The 24,271-nt window shown below is 46.3% G+C and overlaps 1 protein-coding gene across 1 annotated transcript; it reads left to right on the top strand.

Annotated features, from left to right (window-relative positions):
- Window positions 1-173: 173 nt before the first annotated feature.
- Window positions 174-907, top strand: LOC125536219 (calmodulin-1-like). Its single transcript, XM_087543442.1, has one exon. It carries the CDS (start codon window positions 189-191, stop codon window positions 462-464), a length of 276 nt encoding a protein of 91 aa, XP_087399568.1. The 5' UTR covers window positions 174-188; the 3' UTR covers window positions 465-907.
- Window positions 908-24,271: the final 23,364 nt, after the last annotated feature.

The following is a 24,271-nucleotide window of genomic DNA, read 5'->3' as shown; positions in this document are numbered from 1 at the left end:
GATTCAGATCAGCGCCCCCTCGCAGCCTGCAGATGAAGACGAACAAAGCCACGAGATGCTGCGCGGATCGGATCGACTATAAAAGGAGGCGCAGCCGCGAGAGGCCCTCACACCATCCATCACCTTAGCTAGCATAGCATCCCGTCTCTGCAGCTGTAAGGGTCTCGAGCTTGCTGACGCGGCCGGTCATGGCGATCAGGGGGGCACCTTCGCAGCGGGAGATGACGGTGGCGGAGTTCAAGGAGTGGCTGAAGCAGTTCGACGCGGACGGCGACGGCCGGATCAGCAGGGACGAGCTCCGCGAGGCCATCCGCCGCCGCGGCGGCTGGTTCACCACCCTCAGGGCCGGCCGCGCCGTCCGCCGCGCCGACAGGGACAACAGCGGCTTCATCGACGACGCCGAGGTGGAGAACCTCGTCGCCTTCGCGCAGAAGGATCTCGGCATGAGGATCTCTGCCTGGTAGCCGCCTGCCTAGGCTGGCTCCATGGTTTTTTTTATCTCGGCCTACTGAATGAAAACTACTCCATTTGTTTCAAAATATAGTGTTTTCTTTATTCTTGTGCTTCAACTTCAACCATAAATTTAATCAATGAGATCGACTGCGGCGGGAGGAAAAATTATACCGGAAAAATTATATAATTAAAAACTTCTTTTGAATACGAATTCACTGGTATAACTTTTGCTCCCGCCGCAGTCAATCTCATTGGTTAAATTTATAGTTAAAGTTGGACCTTAGAAATTGCGAATGCACTATATTTTAAAATGGAGGAAGTACCAGCAACCACCATAGTACAGTACCTGTCTAGCGTCGTATGATATGGTTGAGCTTGACATGCCAACTTCTCCTGAATAATATGTGTAAAATCGGGAGACTTAATTAAGGTTCGCCACTATGCAGTTACTTCATTATGGAATGTTTGTGTATGGAATTTGATGTTGTGCCCCCTTAGGCCAACTCCACGAACCCGTTTTGTCTGGATTCTATTTGGGTCAGCCAAAGAGGCGCCGTCCGACCTCTTCTGTTTTTGCGTGGGTAGTGCTGCCGAGCGGACCAAATGTATAAATTTTTTCATGCATATGTCTAACTAAAAATAAACATGTTTATAGTTTACAATCAAATGAATCACATGCCCCAATTATAAACAGTTTATAAAAATCTCAAAGTTTACAACCAAACTTAAATTGTCACAAATACATCGAAAGAAAATGAATCAATACATCTACTGGTGGCCATGGTGAGTCCGCATGTGCTCAACCAAGTCATTTCAGAAAAGAAAGGTAATTTATTATTCTAATTTCATTGAATCTATCAAAGATAACATAATTGCCCTGTTAGTTTTAGCTATATCAGGTAAAAATCGAGCGAGCTAGTCTTGGCTCAAACTCGGTTCATATTTCAACCAAGCCAACACCATATTTGTCCTGGGATCAGAGGGAATAGGATCAGATCAATGGGGCTTATGGGGTAGGATTGCCGATTTGGGGAGTAAGGAGAGTGGAGCATGAAATATATTAGTGTTAGTGGCCTACTCTTCAGCGACATGTGCACCAACCACTATATACGATGGTGTGTGTGCGATTTGAGTAGGTGGCTAAAGATGATTTTACCCAACATGGGTGACAGATTTTGTTTTTTCGACATGCATGGTAATAACATGCTCTTGTTGCTTGGTCCAAAGTGTGCATGGCAAAAATTCAAGGCGGTCCCGAGGTGATCACTATTAACATTCAGAACAAGGCTCACCCAGGAAATTGCACAAATTTTATAATGGGCACGACATGCCCTGGGTTAACTCATATAGGATTCCTACTATGCACAGTCTCTTCGTGATAATCATATGCAAGGTTTTTCTTTTGGGTGAAAGGCAAATATCAAGACAATGGCCAAATTTAATTTAGGTGATGGTAAAAGTGTGCTTTTCTGGACTGCTATTTGGAATACTACTGCTTGTTTGTTCAGTTTCGACATCTTTTTAATTACCTTTGCAAAGGATGTTAATCTGAATGTGGAAACAATGCTTCGTAATGATTTTTTGAGGATCTTTTTCACTTGCCACTCACCGCTAAAGCACATCAAGAATTCTTGCAAATCGAGGACTTGTGTTCAAATCTCACTTCTTATGATCATAGGAATTCAAATGACACCTAGAGCTACATCCGAGGTAATGCTAAATTTTCAACTGTCAAGGGTTATAAAATGATGATTGGTGCTCAATCAGCTCCACCTCACTTCAAATGGATTTGGGGAAGTTCTCAGCCCAAAGCCCAAAAACACTAGGGTGTTTTTTGGTTATTACTCCAAGAAAGATTCAATGCTAGAAACTTACTGTTGAGAAATAATTTTGTTCTGCAAAACTACAATTGTGCCATTTTGCAATGTTAGCACAAAGAAATTTGGCATCATCTTTTCTTGGATTGCCCTTCTCTAAAAGGTGATGGAACTTTGTCTATCCCAACAGGGGCACAAACCTTTGAGTGTTGGATGCATTTGTTGATCCAAGAATAGGATAAATAAGGTTATTATCATTGCTGGTTGGGTCATATGGATGTCAAGAATCAACAAGATCTTCATAATTGTGGACCCAACTTTGCGCAATTGGAAAGGCGTCTATGTAAAGGATCTTTTGGTTCATAGGGTAGAAAAATCATAGGAAGTGAGATGACATGTATCTCAAATCCTATGAGTAGGAATAGGAAAGAAGATGCTCTTTGATTACATCATAGAATTTTTTCCATTGAGCCTAGGCTAATGTTTATTTTCCTATGAAATGTGGAGGATAGGAAGAATTCCTCCATAGGAATAGGATTCCATTCCATAAACCAAAGGTCTCTAAAGGAAATTTTTCTATAGAAATCCTATCCTATGAAATTCCTACAAGATTCCTCTAAACGAAAGGAGGCTTTACTTTGCTAAGCTACAGAATCAAGAGGAAATATATTAATATCTTCAAGGCATGGCTAGCTGATCTCCTTTAATCTATGGCTAGACTTAGGTCTAGTTTTACAACACAGTTTCAGAAAACCTGGATATTATAATGTGTGGGTAGTGCATGCTCTATTTTCTTAAAGTTTAGTGTTTCTCAGTTTTTGACAAAACTATCAAAGCATTTGGTTGACATTTTTTTAACCTTAGTTTTGATCGATGGTTACCCATGTATGGTAGCTGAACCTAGCTTAGGTACACCTAAGACCTGTCATAGTGGGGAATATCATAAACTACTCCTCCCAAACTGTTACGTGATTAATTCATTGGTAGAGTCCCAATTTGAGTTATGACCCAGATTTATTTTATTAACTTTTCTTGGTTCATGTGCTAGATATTGTATCACAATGTGCTATTGTAACTCACACACATCATTAATTACAGTGCCACGTCATATTATTATTTTACTTAGATAGCAATGCATAATAGAGAATGTATGTTTGGCTCTCGGCCTCGATGGAGGCCGATTTTTTGAAAAATTCAAAATTAAAAAAAATTTGGTTTCAAAAAATCTGAAAAAAATTGTACAAGTAAAACAAGAATGTGAGGCGTATGTGTGTAAAATTTTAGGATGAAATACGTTGAAATGTCACCTGTACGAAAAAGACAAATTCATGGTCTAGGAGGATGAATAGTATCATGTGTTAAAAATCCTCAGATTTGTCTTTTTTGCACAACCCTCATTTCAATGTATTTCATCCTAAAAATTTACACACTTATGCACTATGCCTTCATCTCTCTGTGTAAATATTTTTAGAATTTTATGAAATGTAAAAATATAAATTTTCACAAGTTTTGAATTTTGTATTTGAAGACCTCCATGAAGCTCGGCCTCCAAAAGCATTTATGTGCATAATACTCTTATGATATCATTTTATGTAAGAGGTCTAAGGAGCTACACGATCGAATCAATCATGCTAATGTCGATCGCCGGCTGCATGCAACCTTGCCATGTATGAGGTCATTTGTGGTCGAGCCATCTCTGGTCAAGGGATGGAGAAATAGAGAAGATTGTATAGTGTAGGTACGGATGAACTAATTTTGGACAAGAAGAAGATATAGAGATAGACTGAGATAAAGCATGTCAAATGTTTTGGCTAGGACGACATCCCAGATTGACATGGACATCTAAATATACTAAATCTAGCCAGGTTTCTTTTATCTAATTTTTTAAGTTTTTTTTACAGTGGTAATCAGACCAATGAGGCGGTGACACGCTAATTACTGGGGGACCTTGCGGGGTATGCTTTCGTGTGCGCTTGGCGATTTTTCTGACGACCGCTTCGTTCCTTTTGTTTTTTGTTTTATCCTGTGTAGAGTCAAGCGGTTGTGCTCTTTGGTCCATGGTTCTCTTCTTGATTATCTCCCTCTCTCCGGAAGTCTCCAGACCAATCTGATGATGCTGTTGCGCCACCGTTCCACCACCGGACGTTTCTATAAAAGGGCTTGCTTCGACCATTCGGGCCGTCCCGTACCGCCCCATTATTGCATCACGCTACCGGAGCCCCCCGTCCTGGATCCCTACTGTAAGTGCATCTAGTGCCATCCCTAGTTGGTTTTGGAGTATTGACGACAAACTTGGTTGAGAGACTAATGTGTTTGTGAGAATTGCAGGATAACACAGGTAGTAGTCCCTCATTGATTCGGTTTACCTACCAGAGACGATCTCTAAAAATGTGTGAAGACATTGAAGACAATTGTGTTCTGTGAAGATATTCACATTGAAGACTATGACATGAGAAGACATCACGTGAAGACTATAGAGTGCGAAGACATAGTTGTTTCGTAGTTCCTTTTCTTCTTTGTTGAGTCATAGGAACCACCGTACTGTTAAGTGGGGTCCAAATAAACAAAGTCAGAGTGACTGATGTGATGCTCAACTAAATCCTATGTCTTCGAGCGAAGACAATGAGAGCAAATCTTATCCAGAGCTGGATGAGTCAGCTTAACTTGTAGCCCAAGTCAAGCTGCCGCGTGTGTTTGAAATTTGACCGTTGGACACGTGTCAGTTCCTTAGTGACCTAGGGTCATTTCGGACAAATTAGGTCGGTTTGCCTCCTGGCTATAAATAGCCCAGCCCTACACCATAAATTGGTGGCTGCTCAGAGTTAGTAAATGGCTTTTGTCGTTTGAGAGCAACCCACCTCCGAAGCATTTGAGAGAGAGATCCTTGCAAGGATAAAGCCCAAAACACCCAGAGCCAAAGAGTGTTAGGCATCATTGAAGTCTTTCTGTCTGCGTGATCTGAAGACTTGTTACACTTGAGGACTGTGAATCCTCCAGCCGGTTAGGCATCGCGTTCTGAGCATCCAAGAGTCATTGTGGATTGCCGGTGAACGAAGTTTGTGAAGGTTTGGAAGTCTACCTTGAAGACTTACCAGAGTGATTGGGCGAGGACTGTGTGTCCATAGCTCAAGGGGAATAAGGTGAAGACGTGGTCATCTGTGTTAAATCTCAGCCTCCCTAACCAGACGTACAGTTGTCACAGCAACTGGAACTGGTCCAACAAATCCTTGTCCTCTCCAAGCAACTGGAACTGGAACTAGAACTGGCTCTATCTCATACCTCTCTTTACTTACAGTTTGTCTTCGTGAAGTCATTGCCTGCTTGCATGATCTGATTGACTTCACTTTGTGAAGACTGTTGTTGGTTGGCTTCATACTATCTTCCATTCTGATCCATGCTACCTAGCTGCTAATAGTCTTCGAGCTTTCACTTCATTGCTTACTTGACTATGGCTTGTCTAGTGTAGTCTACTTTCCCCTGCATATCAATAGGTTCATTTCTACTGTTTGTCTTCAAAGCCCCCGTGTATTGAAGACTCTCATAAAAATCACCTATTCACCCACCTCTAGTCGATAACTAGCACTTTCACCTACCGCCATGGCCATCTTCAGATCATTGTCCCTGCCACTCTGCGTGTCGCGTTGCTATACGTCGACGGCGACCGGTCGGCGACTGTGGATTGCCGCTGCCGCTGCCTTGGTTTCCAATGCGGGCCGGCCTCACCCCTTGCGTCTCCGCATCTTCGTACCTCATGAACACTCCCAGGTGTCATGTTGCTACCATCCGCTCGTTCCCATCCTGCAATAGCAACGCTATGGATGACGACAGCAGACATGCCAATCCCGCCGCGTGCCCGGACGCATCCAGGCGGTTGGCGGTGCAGAAGACACGCGTCCAGGCCAACGAGGCATGCGGCGCCATGCAGGCTGGCAGGCTGCTGAGGTCGCATGGTGGTAGGGTACCCACGAAGATCTGCATGCCGCCACGCTAGTGCTTGGCTAGTTGGATTAGTATCCACGTACTGCCACGTGGGTACTTGCTTCAGTTGGTGGGTTGGCCGCTGAGCTGGGGCGGCGATGGGGGCGGCAAGGTCTTGCCGCGGTCCCGCGTATATTCCTGGCAAGGGTCTTGCCGGGGCCTTGCGAGCGTCTTTGGCAAGGGGCCTTGCCGGGGCCTCGCGGGCATCCTCGGCAAGGAGTCATGTGATCGTCTTGTCTTCTGGCCATCATCTAGTCTTGTAGGCTCTCTGTCTTCACAAAGATTTGCATGCCACCATGGAGGTGCCTCCCGAGCCTCGGTTTCAAAGTGGTCGATGGTGTTGGAACCCTTGGGCTCAAGGGTGGCGGCTCTCCTGGTGTCGGGCAAGTTGCCCCAACAAGGGTCTTGCCGAGGCTGCGGAGGCCGCCCCGGCAAGGGCCTTGCCGGGGGGTCCACCTCACCCTCCTGCTCTTCGTGTTTCTGGCTTGGCGTTGTTCTTGTTGTCTTGTGGTTTTGCTTCCTCTGCCCCGCTAGGTGTGGCCGCAGGTGCGGCTCTAACTGTTTGCACACAAGTAAAGGGGTACAAAGGAGAGCCCCCACTTTTGGTGCACCGACAGGAGCCCCCGGGCCTGGGCCATACATAAGAGCGATGCGTTGTTGGGCTAGGCCCAAAACGGTGCATGGGCATGCGGGGCCGAGTTTTACTGCTGTAACTCCCTCGCCCGTCGCGCTTCCCCATGACCTACGTTGAATGCACGAGCTGGGGGTCATGCGTGGGGCGGTTGCTGCCCTCACGCTCACATCGCAGTGAATGGTAAAGAGGCGGCCCGTACCTTCCCCATAAGAAAAGGGGAAACCGCGGGCGTGCTACTCATTTACCCTCCGCGTCTCTCCAATTTTGGAACCGTCATCCCCCCTCCTTCTTCCTCAAGCGAAAAAGCCGAAACTCCCGCCTCCATCCGTCGCCGCCGCGCCCCCATTGCCCCCAATCCTCCACTGCTCCAGATTCTTCACCTCTTTCCCGGCTACCATGGGACCCAAAACCAGTAAGGGCAAGGGAGTGGCCAAGGACGCCGAGGAGAAGGAGATGCCGGAGAGCGAGTCGGCGGCGCTTCGGACACAGATTGCCTTCTTTCCCTCGACAGTTGATGCGGTCCACCTCAGGGACTACTTCAGGCCTCTGTGGGGGGCGAAGACGACGGGGCATCCGGCCATGCACATCATCCCCGCCGATTTTGCCAAGGCCGGCCTGGATCAATATCCTTTCTTCGTTGACTACTTCTCCTGCGGGCTCTGTCTCCCTTTCTCCGACTTTTTCAACGACGTCATGCACACCTTCGGCTTCCATCTTCTTGATTTCACGCCAAATGTCGTGGCGTGCATGGCCCTCTTCACCCACCTCTGCGAGGGCTTCACCGGAATGCTTCCTAGCACGGCGCTCTTCCGCCACTACTTCTTTCCCCGCATCCAGGCGTGGGGTGCCATCTCCGGTTGCGTCACCTGGATCCCATGGCCCCAGGAGAAGGGCACTTATCCGGAGGGCGCCCAGAAGGAGAGATAGGAGGAGTGGCGGGGCCGGTGGCTATGGATCGAGGAGGAGGATCCGCAGGAGTTTTGCCAAGTTCGTCAGAGTTCGCCAGTCCGTCGCAAGGACTGGAGAGACCTCGACGCCGACGACAAGAAGCTCGTGATCGCTACTACTAGAATCCATCGCCTCACCATGGCCGGGCTCACCCTTGAGATGATTGGGGCCGATTTCATCCGTCGCCGCATCGCCCCGCTGCATAACAAGGGGAGGCCGGCCTGGCTCTTCAGGAACGCGGCCGATGTCATGAGGCTTCGCCCTGGCTTGAAGCACAACTTCATGGTGATGGGCCATGCCCATTTTTTTAAAGGCTTTTCCAGCTTAATGTAGGTGATGACGGTAGGGCTGAGAGAGCCGGCAAGGCCACGAAGGCCGGCAAGGCCGTCAAGGGGCCTCTGTTCGGGTTGCCGGCAGGAGCGGTCCCGCTGAGCAACAACTCTCGCTAAACCGACATCATCGCCATGATGCCGAACTTCAACGCGCACGGCCTTGACCCAAGTTGGGCCGAGCCGGAGGCGGAGCAGGTGCAGGAGTTCTTCGACAACCTGTCGGAGAGGTATGTCCGTGATGAGCCACTGCTTATCAAGGACACCACCAAGGAGGAGCTAGACTACATTGCTGCCAGGGCGGCAGAGGCGACGCTCACTAGGGAAGCTGGCAACGTCGGCCACGTGGAGAATGAGGCCGAGGTGGCCGCGGAGGAGGAGGAGCTTGCCGGATGGGCAGAGTCTGCTAGGGAGGCCAGCAGTGCCGACACCGGGGCCCCTTTCATCGAAGATGTGGTCGAGGAGACGACTGAGGAAGAGGTCAGGGCTGACGATCCTCCGGCAACGGGGAGAAAGCGTGTCCTGCGACGGGCCAGCTCTGGTGAGCCGGTCCGGCCCGGCAGGACCGAGCAGCGGCAAGAGGCCCAGGGGAAGTCCGTGCGCCTGACGAGGGCCGCGACAGCGAGGAAGGTCGTTGAAAGCACAAGTGCTCCCTAGGTGGTTTTGATAATTGATGACAACATATCTCTTGTTGGACTAACATTTCTATCTAGCATGTTTCAGATAAGTTCAACAATGGAGTGGCATGGACTAAAGGTTGTGGGAACTCCTTCAAGATGCTAAGGACAAAGGATTGGCTAAAGCTTCAAGCTCAAGACTCTTCATTTTATATTTTAGTGATCCAATATCACATTGAGTCTTTAGGAAAAGCCAATACTATCAAGGAGGGATGAGGTGTTGCTTAATGAGCCTCTTGCTTCATGTGCTTAGTGATATGCTCCAAAACCCTCAACTACTTTCCCATATCCACATATGACCTAAACCCTAAGCCAAACTCGGTCCTACCGATTCTTTCTATCCGGCGCCACCGAGTTTCACTTGTCATAAGCCACTGCCAAACCCTAGCAATTCGGTTCTACCGATAGGGATCTCGGTCTCACCGAGATGGGATTGCAAACTCTCTGTTTCCCTTTCGTAACTTTTCGGTCTCACCGAAAGAGCAAATCGGTCCCACCGAGATTGCAGTGTAAACTCTTTGTTTCCTTTTTGTAACTTTTTGGTCTCACCGAAAGAGCAAATCGGTCCCACCGAGTTTACCTGACCAACTCTCTGGTTAGCTTATTACCAAACTCGGTCTCACCGAGTTTGTGTAATCGGTCTCATCGAGATTACGTTATGCCCAAAGCCTAACCATATCGGTCCTACCAAGTTGCATGTCGGTCCCACCGAAAATCTCTAACGGTCACTAGGTTTACCTTTTCGGTCTGACCGAGTTTGTTGATTCGGTCCCACCGAGATTGGAAAACTGTGTGTAACGGTTGGATTTTGTGTGGAGGCTATATATACCCCTCCACCTCCTCTTCATTCGTGGAGAGAGCCATCAGAACACATACACAATTCCAACTCATATGTTCTGAGAGAGAACCACCTACTCATGTGTTGAGACCAAGATATTCCATTCCTACCATATGAATCTTGATCTCTAGCCTTCCCAAGTTGCTTTCCACTCAAATCTTCTTTCCACAAAATCCAAATCCTATGAGAGAGAGTTGAGTCTTGGGGAGACTATCATTTGAAGCACAAGAGCAAGGAGTTCATTACCTACACACCATTTGTTACTTCTTGGAGAGTGGTGTCTCCTAGATTGGCTAGGTGTTACTTGGGAGCCTCCGACAAGATTGTGGAGTTGAACCAAGGAGTTTGTAAGGGCAAGGAGATCGCCTACTTCGTGAAGATCTACCGCTAGTGAGGCAAGTCCTTCGTGGGCGATGGCCATGGTGGGATAGACAAGGTTGCTTCTTCGTGGACCCTTCGTGGGTGGTTGCTTCTTCGTGGACCCTTCGTGGGTGGAGCCCTCCGTGGACTCGCGCAACCATTACCCTTCGTGGGTGGAGCCCTCCGTGGACTCGCGCAACCGTTACCCTTCGTGGGTTGAAGTCTCCATCAACGTGGATGTAGGATAGCACCACCTATCCGAACCACGGGAAAAACATCCGTGTCTCCAATTGCATTTGAATTCTCCAAACCCTTCCCCTTATATTCTTGCAAGTTGCATGCTTTACATTCCGCTGCTCATATACTCTTTGCATGCTTGCTTGATATGTATTGTGTATGTTGAAATTGTGCCTAAAACTCCACTCAAACCAAAAAGGCCTACAAATTGCAACTTTAGCACTAAGTGTCTAATCACCCCCCTCTAGACACATCTACTTCTAGATCCTACAAGTGGTATCAGAGCTTTGGTCTCCATTGCCTTGGTTTAATCACCATTGGAGGAAGATGGATGTGTCTACCTTAGGGAGTCTTAGACATAGAGTGCCTATTCTTGATGGAGAGTATTTTCATGAGTGGAAAAATGAGATGCTTGTAATTTTCAATCAATATCATTTGAACAAGTATATTGCTAGCCCTTATGCACCTCATATTGATCCTTTGCATCCTACCCTAGATGAAGATATTGACATGATTCGCAATCTTAGAACTATTGAGCTCATCATTAGAGGATTGCCCAAAAATTTGATTGCCAGTTTGCCTACTCTTAATTATGCCTATACTATATGGAAATTTCTTGAGGAACGATTTCCCGATCATTCCTTGAAAACTTTGGATGAAATTCTCCATAAATCTATTGCCTTGAGTAAGATGAACTCTAGTGATCCTAGTTTTGGTAAATGTCTTTTTGAACTTGCCAATCTTAAGCATGCTAAAGGAGATGTTGAAATCATTAATGATATCATATTCAAAGCTATAAGAATTCATAAAAGTGACCACTTTGATAATCATTTATCTAATGAATTACCCTCTCTAGGAAATGATGAGTCACAAGATCATGATGAACATGAATATTATGATGATGATGATGATAGTGACTTCGATCTTGATGATGCAATGAGACATTTTGGTCTTATGGCAAATCTTCGGGGATATGAATCAGGAGGAAAGGAATGGGTTCTTGATAGTGGATGTACTGATCATATGACCGAAGATGAAGAGATGTTTCGTGAGCTTGCTGAAAATGACGGCCCTCGAAAATATGTCACCTTTGGTGATAATTCAAAGGGTAAAGTGGTTGGCCTTGGTAAGGTGGCCATCTCACATGATAGTTCCATTCAAAATGTCATGCTCGTTGAATCTCTTGGCTACAACTTACTTTCAGTATCTAGACTTGCTGATTTCGGTTTGAATGTCCTATTTACTGAGGTAGATTGCCAAGTATTTCGTCGAGACAATCATAAAATGGTCTTTACGGGTATGCGTAGAGGTGATCTTTACATTGTCGATTTCTCTAAAAAGGCACAACCTAAAACTTGCTTTGTTGCTAAATCCTCAAAAGGTTGGTTGTGGCATAGACGACTAGGTCACGTTGGCATGAGAAACCTTGACAAGCTTATTAAAGGAAATCATATCCTTGGAGTCAACGATGTCATATTTGATAAGGATAGACTTTGCAGTGCTTGTCAAGCAGGTAAACAGGTTGGAGGAAGACATCCCGTGAAGAACATCAAGACCACAAGGAGGCCACTCGAGCTACTTCACATGGATCTTTTTGGTCCCAACGCCTACAAGAGTCTCGGTGGAAATTCTTTTGGTCTAGTTATAGTTGATGACTTTTCAAGATTTACGTGGGTGTTCTTTCTTAATGACAAATCGCAGGTCCAGAAGATCTTCAGAAACTTTGCTAGGAAGGCCCAAAATCAGTTTGATGTGAAGATCAAGAAGGTTCGGAGTGACAACGGAACGGAGTTCAAGAACGCAAATGTGGACACCTTTCTTGACGAAGAAGGGATTTCACACGAGTTCTCGGCTACGTACACACCTCAACAAAATGGAGTTGTTGAGAGGAAGAACCGGACGCTCATCGAAATGGCAAGAACGATGCTTGATGAATACAAGACGCTGAAGCACTTTTGGGCAGAAGCGGTTGAGACAGCTTGTCACGCAACAAATCGCTTATATCTTCACAAGCTACTCGGCAAGACGGCATACGAACTTCTCACCGGTAACAAACCCCAAGTTGGATACTTTCGAGTATTCGGCTCAAAGTTCTACATTCTTGATAAGCACCATCGTTCAAAGTTTGCTCCTAAATCTCATGAAGGTTTTCTACTTGGTTATGGCTCAAACTCTCACACTTACCATGTCTACAACAATACCCGAAAGGTTGAAGAGACGGTAGATGTGAAGTTTGATGAATCTAATGGCTCGCAAGTAGAGCAATTGCCAATTGATGTAGGAGACAAAGACCCTTCAGAAGCAATCCAAGACTTGTCCATTGGAAAAATTCGTCCAATGAAGGTGAAGGAGAGTACTTCATCCGTCCAAGTGGAAGCTTCTACTTCACGACAAAGTGAACCAAGAATTGACACGGAAGCATCCACAAGTGGGACACACCAAGATGAAGAAGACAAGGAAATGCATCAAGACGAACATCAACAACCTCTTTCTCCACCACGACAAGAGAACGACGACGTCAACAATGAAGAAGGCCAAGAAGAAGAACAAGATGAAGAAGATGTTCAACAAAGACCCAAGCAAAAGCTCTCACGAGTTCGAGCAAGAATTGCCAAAGATCATCCCGTCGAGCAAATCCTCAATGATATACAAACCGGGAGAATCACTCGCTCAAAAACTCGTTTAGCTAACTTTTGTGAAAACTATTCATTCATCTCTAGCATTGAACCTATGAAGGTTGAAGAAGCATTGGAAGATCCGGATTGGATAAACGCTATGCATGAAGAGCTACACAATTTTGAGATAAACCAAGTTTGGACATTGGTTGAGAAGCCCGACAACAACCACAACATCATTGGTACCAAATGGGTGTTTTGCAACAAGCAAGATGAATATGGACAAGTGGTTCACAACAAAGCACGTCTCGTCGCCCAAGGGTACACACAAGTCGAAGGTATGGACTATGGTGAGACATATGCTCCCGTTGCTAGACTTGAGTCCATTCGCATCTTACTTGCCTATGCTAATCACCATAATATCACCTTGTACCAAATGGACATTAAAAGTGCCTTTCTAAATGGTGAAATAGAGGAGGAAGTTTATGTCAAACAACCTCCCGGCTTTATCAATCCTAAGAAACCAAATCATGTTTACAAACTTCACAAAGCTCTTTATGGTCTTAAACAAGCTCCTAGAGCATGGTATAAATGCTTGACCAAGTTCCTTATTACAAGTGGTTTTGAAATTGGTAAAATTGATTCTACTCTTTTTACTAAAAGGGTTAATGGAGAACTATTTGTATGCCAAATTTATGTCGATGATATCATATTTGGTTCAACTAACCCTCTCTTTAGTGAAAAGTTTGGAAAGCTAATGTCAGAGAAGTTTGAGATGTCTATGATGAGTGAACTCAAATTCTTTCTCGGTTTGCAAATCAAGCAAACTAAGGAAGGTACATTTGTCTCTCAAACGAAGTACACCAAGGACTTATTCAAGAAGTTCAATATGCAAGAATGCAAAGGTATGTCTACACCCATGCCTACTAGTGGACATAATGATTTGACCAAAGATGGTGAACCGGTTGATCAAAAGGTTTATCGCTCTATGATTGGTTCATTGTTATACCTATGTGCTTCACGTCCCAATATTATGCTAAGTGTGTGCATGTGTGCACGATATCAAGCTGCTCCTAAAGAATGTCATCTTAAGGCTGTGAAAAGGATAGTGAGATATTTAATCCATACACCAAATTTTGGCATTTGGTATCCTAAGAGGTCTTGTTTTGATCTTGTTGGCTATTCTGACTCGGATTATGCCGGAGATAAGGTTGATAGAAAGTCCACTTCGGGTACTTGTCAATTTCTTGGTAGATCTCTTGTGTCTTGGTCTTCCAAGAAACAAAACTCGGTATCCTTATCCACCGCCGAAGTGGAATACATTGCCGCTGGTTCATGTTGTGCTCAATTACTTTGGATGACCCAAACTCTTAAAGATTATGGGATTTATGTGAAACATGTTCCACTGCTTTGTGACAATGAAAGTGCTATCAAAATTGGTCATAATCCTGTACAACATTCTCGAACTAAGCATATTGAAGTTTGTCATCATTTCATTCGAGATCATGTTGCTAAGGGTGACATTAATCTTAAGCACGTTCGCACCGATAAGAAATTAGCGGATATATTTACTAAACCTCTTGATGAGAAAGTATTTTGCAGGTTGAGAGGTGAATTGAACATCATTGATGCTTCGAACTTGGAGTAGAAACTCCATTGGATACATGCAAGACATGAGCTTATGACTAATCCATGATATATCTCTTATGATGACTATCTTATGTCTTGGATATATTTGTACCTTGCATGTTGTCTAACCCATGTAGGTGCTTGGTTGAATCTAATTCCATGAGATTGCGACTCACTCACATCTTGAGCAATCTCTACATCACCAAGTCTCTACACAATGGCGGTTGAAGACAAGGAAGCACAAAACCATTCAAACATATCCTTTGACAAATTCTATGTTAAGCTTCATGATTGTCATTTTTGGATACACAAGTGCTCTTCCTTGCAAGAACTAACCCATGTAGGTAGATGAACTCAAACTCCAAGTGGTACTCTCAACTCTTGATGAGCTACATCAACCTTGAGCACCCACACAAGTTCAACTACATGAGCAAGAACCACACCACCACCCAAGGTATGTTATTCCATCTTAGAGAAGCTTTACTCCAAGACATGAGTCAAAGCAACTCAACAAGATGTGAATACATCAAGATGCTTAAACGAAAAATGGTAACCCCATTTTGAGCTTAAACGATGAGTATGACCTATGATCAAGTGTTCTCACTTGACTCCTAAGTCAATATACTCTAACATAGGTGACTATGTCACCGCCCAACTCTAGATGAAGTTCTCTTGTGTTCTTTTCTGTGTTATTGCATTTGTCTCATGCATGTTTATTTTGTTTCTCTTTTTCAGTTTCTTCTAGATCTTTCAGTTTCTTCTCTTTTCTCTTTGTTTTTGTTCTGCATTTTCTGCATTTAATTCCTTGCAAATCCTTCAGGTAATTCATTGCAAATCTTTGTGAGATCCTACATGTCTAGTGAGCTGAGGTGACAAGTGTTTTTCTCTGTGTGAACTCAGTTTCACTGACTTGTAATTTTCGGTCCAACTGAATCTTTTTGGTGCCACCGAAACATACCACTCGGTGCCACCGACTTCGCAACAGGAAAAACAGTTTGCCACTTGTTCTATATTTCTTCTGATCCAGCTCTACTCAATGAATCTTGTCCTCTACAAGCATCACAGTTTTATCCATTGCTTTGTGCTGAGTCTCAAGGACCAAACCTATACGACGGATTCCAGAAAGCCCTTCTTGGAAATTGATGTCAAAGGGGGAGAGAGAGAGATCACATCAAAGCTTGTAGGAGAGAGAGATCACATCAAGGGAGAGAAAAAGTCTCAAGGACCAAACCTACAAGAGAGAAAGTATTAAGGGGGAGAGAGAGACTTCCAGGGGGAGAGAATACTCAAGGATCCCAGATGTCCCAGATGCTTGATGCTTGATGTTCAAGAGGAGAGATGTCACATGTCTTTTTTGGGGGAAAGACATGTATTTGCATTAAGTTCTATCCATTTGTATCTTTCAGCTCTAATTTTCTGTTCCCTATCTTCTCCCAATATCCCATGTAAGATTCAGGGGGAGCAAGACACCTAAGGGAAAGAAATCAGTCAAATTCATTGCATATCTTTATTCTTGGGGACATGTTGAATCCAATGTGGTACCTTGTACTCACTCTCTACATGTCATCCCAGTCTTGGTATTCTTGTGGTTTCTTTTGTTTGCTCTGGCTAGTGGATGTACCTGTGTTATCTAACTTTGTTTGTGCAGGTTCATTCCATCCTAAGCCAACTCAAGACCACAAGGTAAGTATATGCATCAAAATCATGAGTATGAGGAGTTCTTGCTTATGTACATACTGTTTGCAAGGACTCATGAGCATGAAGGTATTTTCCTTGATAATCTTTTGCTCTGATGCATATGGCCAAGATACATGTAACACATTGCCTACTCTGTCATGGTTATGCTCTCACATACCTCTATATTTCATATTTACATGAGTGCATACATGTAGGGGGAGCCTATGCTTGTTACATGTCCTTCCAAAGCTTTACTTGCTGTTCTTTATATCTTTATCTAAAGCTTTGATGTATGTTGCCATCAATTACCAAAAAGGGGGAGATTGAAAGCACAAGTGCTCCCTAGGTGGTTTTGATAATTGATGACAACATATCTCTTGTTGGACTAACATTTCTATCTAGCATGTTTCAAATAAGTTCAACAATGGAGTGGCATGGACTAAAGGTTGTGGGAACTCCTTCAAGATGCTAAGGACAAAGGATTGGCTAAAGCTTCAAGCTCAAGACTCTTCATTTTATATTTTAGTGATCCAATATCACATTGAGTCTTTAGGAAAAGCCAATACTATCAAGGAGGGATGAGGTGTTGCTTAATGAGCCTCTTGCTTCATGTGCTTAGTGATATGCTCCAAAACCCTCAACTACTTTCCCATATCCACATATGACCTAAACCCTAAGCCAAACTCGGTCCTACCGATTCTTTCTATCCGGCGCCACCGAGTTTCACTTGTCATAAGCCACTGCCAAACCCTAGCAATTCGGTTCTACCGATAGGGATCTCGGTCTCACCGAGATGGGATTGCAAACTCTCTGTTTCCCTTTCGTAACTTTTTGGTCTCACCGAAAGAGCGAATCGGTCCCACCGAGATTGCAGTGTAAACTCTTTGTTTCCTTTTTGTAACTTTTCGGTCTCACCGAAAGAGCAAATCGGTCCCACCGAGTTTACCTGACCAACTCTCTGGTTAGCTTATTACCAAACTCGGTCTCACCGAGTTTGTGTAATCGGTCTCATCGAGATTACGTTATGCCCAAACCCTAACCATATCAGTCCTACCGAGTTGCATGTCAGTCTCACCGAAAATCTCTAATGGTCACTAGGTTTACCTTTTCGGTCCAACCGAGTTTGTTGATTCGGTCCCACCGAGATTGGAAAACTGTGTGTAACGGTTGGATTTTGTGTGGAGGCTATATATACCCCTCCACCTCCTCTTCATTCGTGGAGAGAGCCATCAGAACACATACACAATTCCAACTCATATGTTCTGAGAGAGAACCACCTACTCATGTGTTGAGACCAAGATATTCCATTCCTACCATATGAATCTTGATCTCTAGCCTTCCCAAGTTGCTTTCCACTCAAATCTTCTTTCCACAAAATCCAAATCCTATGAGAGAGAGTTGAGTGTTGGGAGACTATCATTTGAAGCACAAGAGCAAGGAGTTCATTACCTACACACCATTTGTTACTTCTTGGAGAGTGGTGTCTCCTAGATTGGCTAGGTGTTACTTGGGAGCCTCCGACAAGATTGTGGAGTTGAACCAAGGAGTTTGTAAGGGCAAGGAGATCGCCTACTTCGTGAAGATCTACCGGTAGTGAGGCAAGTCCTTCGTGGGCGATGGCCATGGTGGGATAGACAAGGTTGCTTCTTCGTGGACCCTTCGTGGGTGGTTGCTTCTTTGTGGACCCTTCGTGGGTGGAGCCCTCCGTGGACTCGCGCAACCATTACCCTTCGTGAGTGGAGCCCTCCGTGGACTCGCGCAACCGTTACCCTACGTGGGTTGAAGTCTCCATCAACGTGGATGTAGGATAGCACCACCTATCTGAACCACGGGAAAAACATCCGTGTCTCCAATTGCGTTTGAATTCTCCAAACCCTTCCCCTTACATTCTTGCAAGTTGCATGCTTTACATTCCGCTGCTCATATACTCTTTGCATGCTTGATTGATATGTATTGTGTATGTTGAAATTGTGCCTAAAACTCCACTCAAACCAAAAAGGCCTAAAAATTGCAACTTTAGCACTAAGTGTCTAATCACCCCCCCTCTAGACACATCTACTTCTAGATCCTACAGTGGTGAAGACCGCGATGTCGAAGAAGAAGGCGACCGCCTCTTCTTCGTCCAAGCGTCGCCGGACTCCATCCCCTTCCCCTCCCCCCGCAGATGTCGACATGGAGGTCGTCTTCGATCTTGGGTCGACACGGAGGTGGAGGATGAGTCGGAAGAGGAAGACATAGGGTCTTCCGAGTGGAACGTTTCTGGTCGAGTGGATGATGGTATCCCTTGAATGCTTCTGACTTTAGGGTGATGTCCTAGGGGAGGGTGTCTAGGTCAGGCCTATGACCCTACCCTAGGTACATAGCTTCATCATTAGCCCCCGAATGGTTCAGGGTTCGAGTGGAGAAGGAGTTGAAAATACTTCCGACTCAATTTTTACGCTTCGGAAGCGTCTTGTTAGGATCAATGAATGACATGATGGCTTCAACTTCTTTTTCAGTCGCCTTGATCCATTCTTAGTTTGTCGAATGAACTTTTGCTGGTAAGTTCTGAGTGTTGATATGAAAGAAATCTTTAGTCTGACAGGTTGCTCAGCAGTTCCCGGATCTTACGGGATTCGAAATTTTGGGAAGCGCGCGGGACAAAGGAGGCCACGGTAATCGGATGGATTAGGCAGGGGCGCCTCTATCACCGCGCCACCTTTTTCGCCACGTACTGAGCGGGTAACAGTTGCGGGATTTGACACGATTGCCCGGGCCTAGTGGTCGGTCACTCGGAAATGACTCCATATAAGACGTCGGGCTGGGGGATTTTGCACAGTGTGCCTCCGATTCTCCTTCTTCCTCTGTTCCTCCACTGCTCCCGTCTCCACTCTCGGCGCCGCCGCCCACCTTGAGCCCATTCCACCGTAATGGGGAAGTACAAGACCGCCGCCCTGGAGCATGCGAAGAAAGTGACGGCGAAGGCGAAGGGGAAGAAGACGAGCCGGGGCGGGTCATTGTCGAGATCTGCTCTGCCGTGCGGCTGGATCCAGGGCGACTGGATCTGGTTGACCATCATGAAGGAGGACATGGAGGATCTGGTGGACGGAGGACTGATTGCCCACGAATCCTGGCGGCTTCCGGGGGACGAGACCGAGCCGCAACCACAAGAGGGTGAGTGTGTCCTGCTTGCCACCCATGTCGACCGCGGATTTTCCTTGCCTCCCCATCCTTTCTTCCGAGGGTTTCTGAATTTCTTCGGGGCTCAACTTCATCACTTCTCCCCCAACACTATCACATATCTCCATGTGCGAGAATTTTCTGGGATGTTGACCGCACTGGGGTCTGTTCAAGCACATTTTCACCTGCCGCTCCCAGTCGGTAAAGAAAGCCAATCCGAGTGATGAGAGGACACATGTGATTCAGATGTGTGGGGGTTTAGGGATCCAGATGAGAAACAAAAGCACTTTCCCTGCCATGATTCTTCCCGATTCCGTCAGAGGGTGGCAGTCGACCTGGTTCTACTGTAAGGATGAACTCACTCCTGGCCAGTCGACTGGTCTCCCTCCATATTCCACTGACCGAGTAGAGAAGCCTTCTTCGTTGAGAGTGACTCCAAAGGAGAAAGAGGAGGTTGCTATGTTGGTCGAGCGAGTGGTACAATTTGTCCGTGATGGCGTGACCGGTATGGATTTGCTAGAAGCTTTCCTGAGTCGACACATTCAACCTCTCCAAGCTCGTGACCACCCAATGTGGTTGTACTCGGGCGTTGAGGACACCACTCAGATCCATCCAGAAGCAGTCAGTGCAGAGACGGTGGAGCTGTGGCTGCAAGGCATCACTGGGAATAAGGACAACCCCAGGGGGTCTAGAAGGGTTCTCCCACTCGACAACACCACTGAGCCAGACAAGGTTTGATTCTTTCCTTCTGAGTACATTTTGCTCTGACATGCGTTAGCTTTGGAGATTGACGAATATCCACTCGACTCTATCCTTTGCAGACCTTCACTGAACTGTACTCGGTGCCCAACAGAGAACAAGAGCAAGAGGGAGAGGTGAGTGGGGGTGACAGCGGCAACTGGCACTCAGACAGGAATGGAGACAACGAGAGCAAAGACTCAAGCAGTGTCGAGGAAGTCGACTCTCCGCCTCAGACAAAGAGGCGCTCCAAGCAGAGGCAGGACCCAGCAAGCATTCGGGGCAAAACGACTCCTCCGACTGGTCAGCCTTTAAAGCGCACTCGGACAACTTCCTCTGTGCTGACTGAGAAGGCTCCAAAGTAGCAAAAAGTTGCACAACCAAAGCCTCGGAAGACCCTGCCCAAAATCAAGATCAACGTCCCTGTCGCTTCTGCGTAAGTGTCTTGCCTCTACTTTTTGATCGAGGATTTGTGTTGTCGATTCTCTTTCTCATTTGTCCGAGTGAATCTTGAAACTTGCAGAGCTGCTACTTCTGGGACTTCTGCTTACAGGGAAGGTGATGAGGATGTAGAGACACGGCCACTTCTAACCCGGGTATGACTTTTGCAAACTTGTCTTTGCTTTCTCAACCATCTTGTTGACCGACCGAATTCTGACGACTAACTCTTTCTGTAGCTCCTCCCCATGTCATTGATCTTCCGGATGATGACGAGGATGTGCCGCTGAGGCCCAGGAGGAATAAGAAGGCATCAACTGGCAAGACGTCCCAATCGGTGCCGGTGGCGGAGCTAGTGATTCAACAGCGTGAAGATGTGACTCGAGCTTTTGTTACTTTCGTTGCTCCAGTATCGAGTGAACACCCCACATCGTCGACTGCACCAGTGCTTGCTTCAACTATCCAGCCCCATGCCCCGGAAATTCAAGCTGCCGCGACTGAACCATCAACCCCATTCTTCACTACTCATCACGTTCCAGAAGACCAGGCAGGCGCCGCTGCAGAAGCCATACGCCAAGCTGGCATAATGATGGAGCGGGTGAAGGTGGTGCATGAAAACAGTCAGGCTGCTTATGACGCCAGTGCGGTCCTTCGAGCCAATGTCCAGGTAAGTTGGCTTCCGACTGAACTCTTATCTTGTTGCTTGTTCTGTTAGGATATGCTACCTGAAAACTTTTCTTTGTGCATCCTCCTGTTATTCTGCACTTCGCATATGCGCACCCACTGGGTGTTTGAATTTATGTCGAGTAACTTTCCTAGTTGACTCGACTAGGTTGTGTCGGTTGTAGTTCTGGGTTAGTGGGGGCACACATAGTGCACCCACTGGGTGTAGTCCCTGAGGCCACCGTCGAATGTGTGATTCAGTGGAGGTCTTGATAAAAAATGTCTTTATTGTTTCACTCTTCCACTCGGTCTGGGCGGACCATGTCGAGTGGAATCTGAACCAGTGGGGGCACGCTAAGTGCACCCACTGGGTGTAGTCCCTGAGACCATAGTCGACTGCGGGCAGCCAGTTGGGGTCTGAGAATGTCTTTTGTTGACTTCAAAAAATAACCTCAGCCTTCTTCTCTCTTTCTTTTTACTCTTCCACTCGGTCTGGTCGGACCATGTCGAGTGGAACCCGGACTAGTGGGGGCACGCTAAGTGCACCCACTGGGTGTAGTCCCCGAGACTACTGTAGGATGTTTTGATTCTGCGGTAGTCTTAGAGCTCTATTCACTCAGAAGCGACTGATCTTTGATCTTGTTTACTGATGTACCTTTTTGCCGACTTCAGAAATCCTGTGAGCTCATCTCCAAATTCTCCGAATTCGAGTAGAAGTAGAGACAAATCAATCTCGACTTGGAGCTGGCTAAGCAGAACTTGCGGAAGGCCAAAGATGAAACAACTGGTATGGAAGGTAATCGACTGGTCGATTGTTTATCTTAGCCGACCCAAAAGTCATCTCCTCGTTCTTCTATATGACCCAAGTACATCTTTCAGAGAAAATGAAGCAGGCTCTGGCGAAAAAGGACCTCGATCTTGCTGCTACACAAAAGGAGGCTCAGGAGAAGACTGCGCTTGCTGACAAGAAGTTGGCTTCAGTCGGTGCGCTGGAGGGAGAGAACACCAAGTTGAAGAGGTCCCTTAACGACTCCAACCGAGAAGTGACTCTCCTGAAGAAAGACAAGGTGGATTTGAACGAGAAGATTGAAAGCATTTATCTTAAGAGAAATGACCTGGAAGCTTATCTAGAAGCACTCGCCAAGAAGCTCTTCCTTATGCTCGAAGGTATTTTCCTTTGCCCGACTGTTTAGCTGTTGTCGATTCACCAGGAATTCATTGACTCATTATTTATTTGTGATTGTAGAATTCTGCCAAAACTATGAAGAAGAGACTGGACGGGTCGAGACAGGTCTGGACCCCATCCTTTGCCCTGTTGGTGATGATGCTGCTATGAACGTGCTCCGACTGGAATCCCGTGTTGCCAGTGTTACGAGCTATCTTGCTCGCCTGAAGGTGGAAGTGTCGCACATCGATACAGCACTCTGGCCAAGGGCGACGCTTCAAAATGACCTCGAGTCCCTGATGACTCGACTCAATGAGGTCCCTGGTCGAGTGCAGGAATGGAAGAAGTCTTCTGCCCGATGCGGTGCTGACGTGGCTCTGTCGCTGGTTCGTGTCCACTCCAAGGAAGCCTGAGAAGAGAAGCTGGCAGCGATCAAGGTTGCCAACACCAAAAGCCATGACTTCCGATCCTTCATGAAAACCTTCATTGCTGCTCCCACTCGGATTGCTGACGGAATTGATCTGGACGAGTTCGTCGAGCCCGCAAGCCCTCCTCCTGCAGAGTGAACAAACTTCTTCGGGCAAGATGCCCGAGTACTTTAATCCGTGTTCTGGAACCTTAGGATTTTATCTGAACTTTGGTTGCTTTTGAATCTTTTGACTCTTTGCGTAGAACTTGTTTCTTGCAGTTTGAGTTGCTATTGACTTTGTGATGCAGCTCAGTCGAGTGAATCATGGGCAGATCATGATCGACCTGCACCACGCCACCCTTACAGATAAGGATAGAGCGAACGTTGTATTTGTGTCGAAGCTCCAAGGACATATCGTGGTCGACCTGCACCTCGCCGCCCTTACGGGTAAAGATGGAGCAGACGTTGTATTTGTGTCAAAGCTCTGAGGACAGATCGTGGTCGACCCGCACCTCGCCGCCCTTATGGGTAAGGATGGAGTGGACGTTGTATTTGTGTGGAAGCTCCAAGGATAAATCGTGCTCGACCTGCACCTCACCGCCCTTACGGGTAAGGATGGAGCGAGTCTTAAAACTTAGGCGAGTACTGGACTGTAGCTAAGCCCCCGAGTGGGATGGTTGCTCACCACTCGGTAGGATTTTTTAAACTTAGGCGAGTACTGGACTATAGCTAAGCCCCCGAGTAGGAGGGTTTCTCACCGCTCGGTAGGATTTTTTAAACTTAGGCGAGTACCGGACTGCAGCTAAGCCCCCGAGTGGGAGCGTTGCTCACCACTCGGTAGGATTTTTTAAACTTAGGCGAGTACTGGACTGCAGCTAAGCCCCCGAGTGGGAGGGTTGCTCACCACTCAGTAGGATTTTTAAACTTAGGCGAGTACTGGACTGCAGCTAAGCCTCCGAGTGAGAGACTTGCTCACCACTCGATAGGATTTTTTAAACTTAGGCGAGTACTGAACTGCAGCTAAGCCTCCGAGTGAGAGACTTGCTCACCACTCGGTAGGATTTTTTAAACTTAGGCGAGTATTGGACTGCAGCTAAGCCCCCGAGTGAGAGACTTTCTCACCACTCGGTATGATTTTTTAAACTTAGGCGAAGCGGATTCGCAGCTAAGCCCCCAAGTGAGAGACTTGCTCATCACTCGGTAGGATTTGATTTTTTGAAACTTAGGCCAAGCAGATTCGCAGCTAAGACACCCAATGGGGGATTTAGAACACTTAAAAAAGGAACAACAATCATCTGTGAAACTGTGTCTTTGATAATCGAACTAGAATGTATTTCTTATTACATCACATCAATCCGAATGCTTAAGTATAAAAGGGGCGGAGCAGCTCTACATTCCAAGCGCGTGGCTCGTCTTTATTGTGCTCCACATTGTAGAGGCGATAAGCCCCGTTGTGAAGTACTTTAGTGATGATGAAGGGGCCTTCACAAGCAAGAGGAAGCTTGTG

The sequence above is a fragment of the Triticum urartu genome, chromosome 2A (genome assembly GCF_056163025.1).
Source record: "Triticum urartu cultivar PI428250 chromosome 2A, HENAU_Tu73, whole genome shotgun sequence".
Classification (NCBI taxonomy): domain Eukaryota; kingdom Viridiplantae; phylum Streptophyta; class Magnoliopsida; order Poales; family Poaceae; genus Triticum; species Triticum urartu.
Note: the sequence above shows the minus strand (reverse complement) of the source record. Positions and strands in the feature narration are given on the sequence as shown.

What these genes read in the sequence shown, in the direction of transcription:
- LOC125536219 (XM_087543442.1), top strand. Translation starts at nt 189, where the DNA reads ATGGCGATCAGGGGGGCACCTTCGCAGCGGGAGATGACGGTGGCGGAG.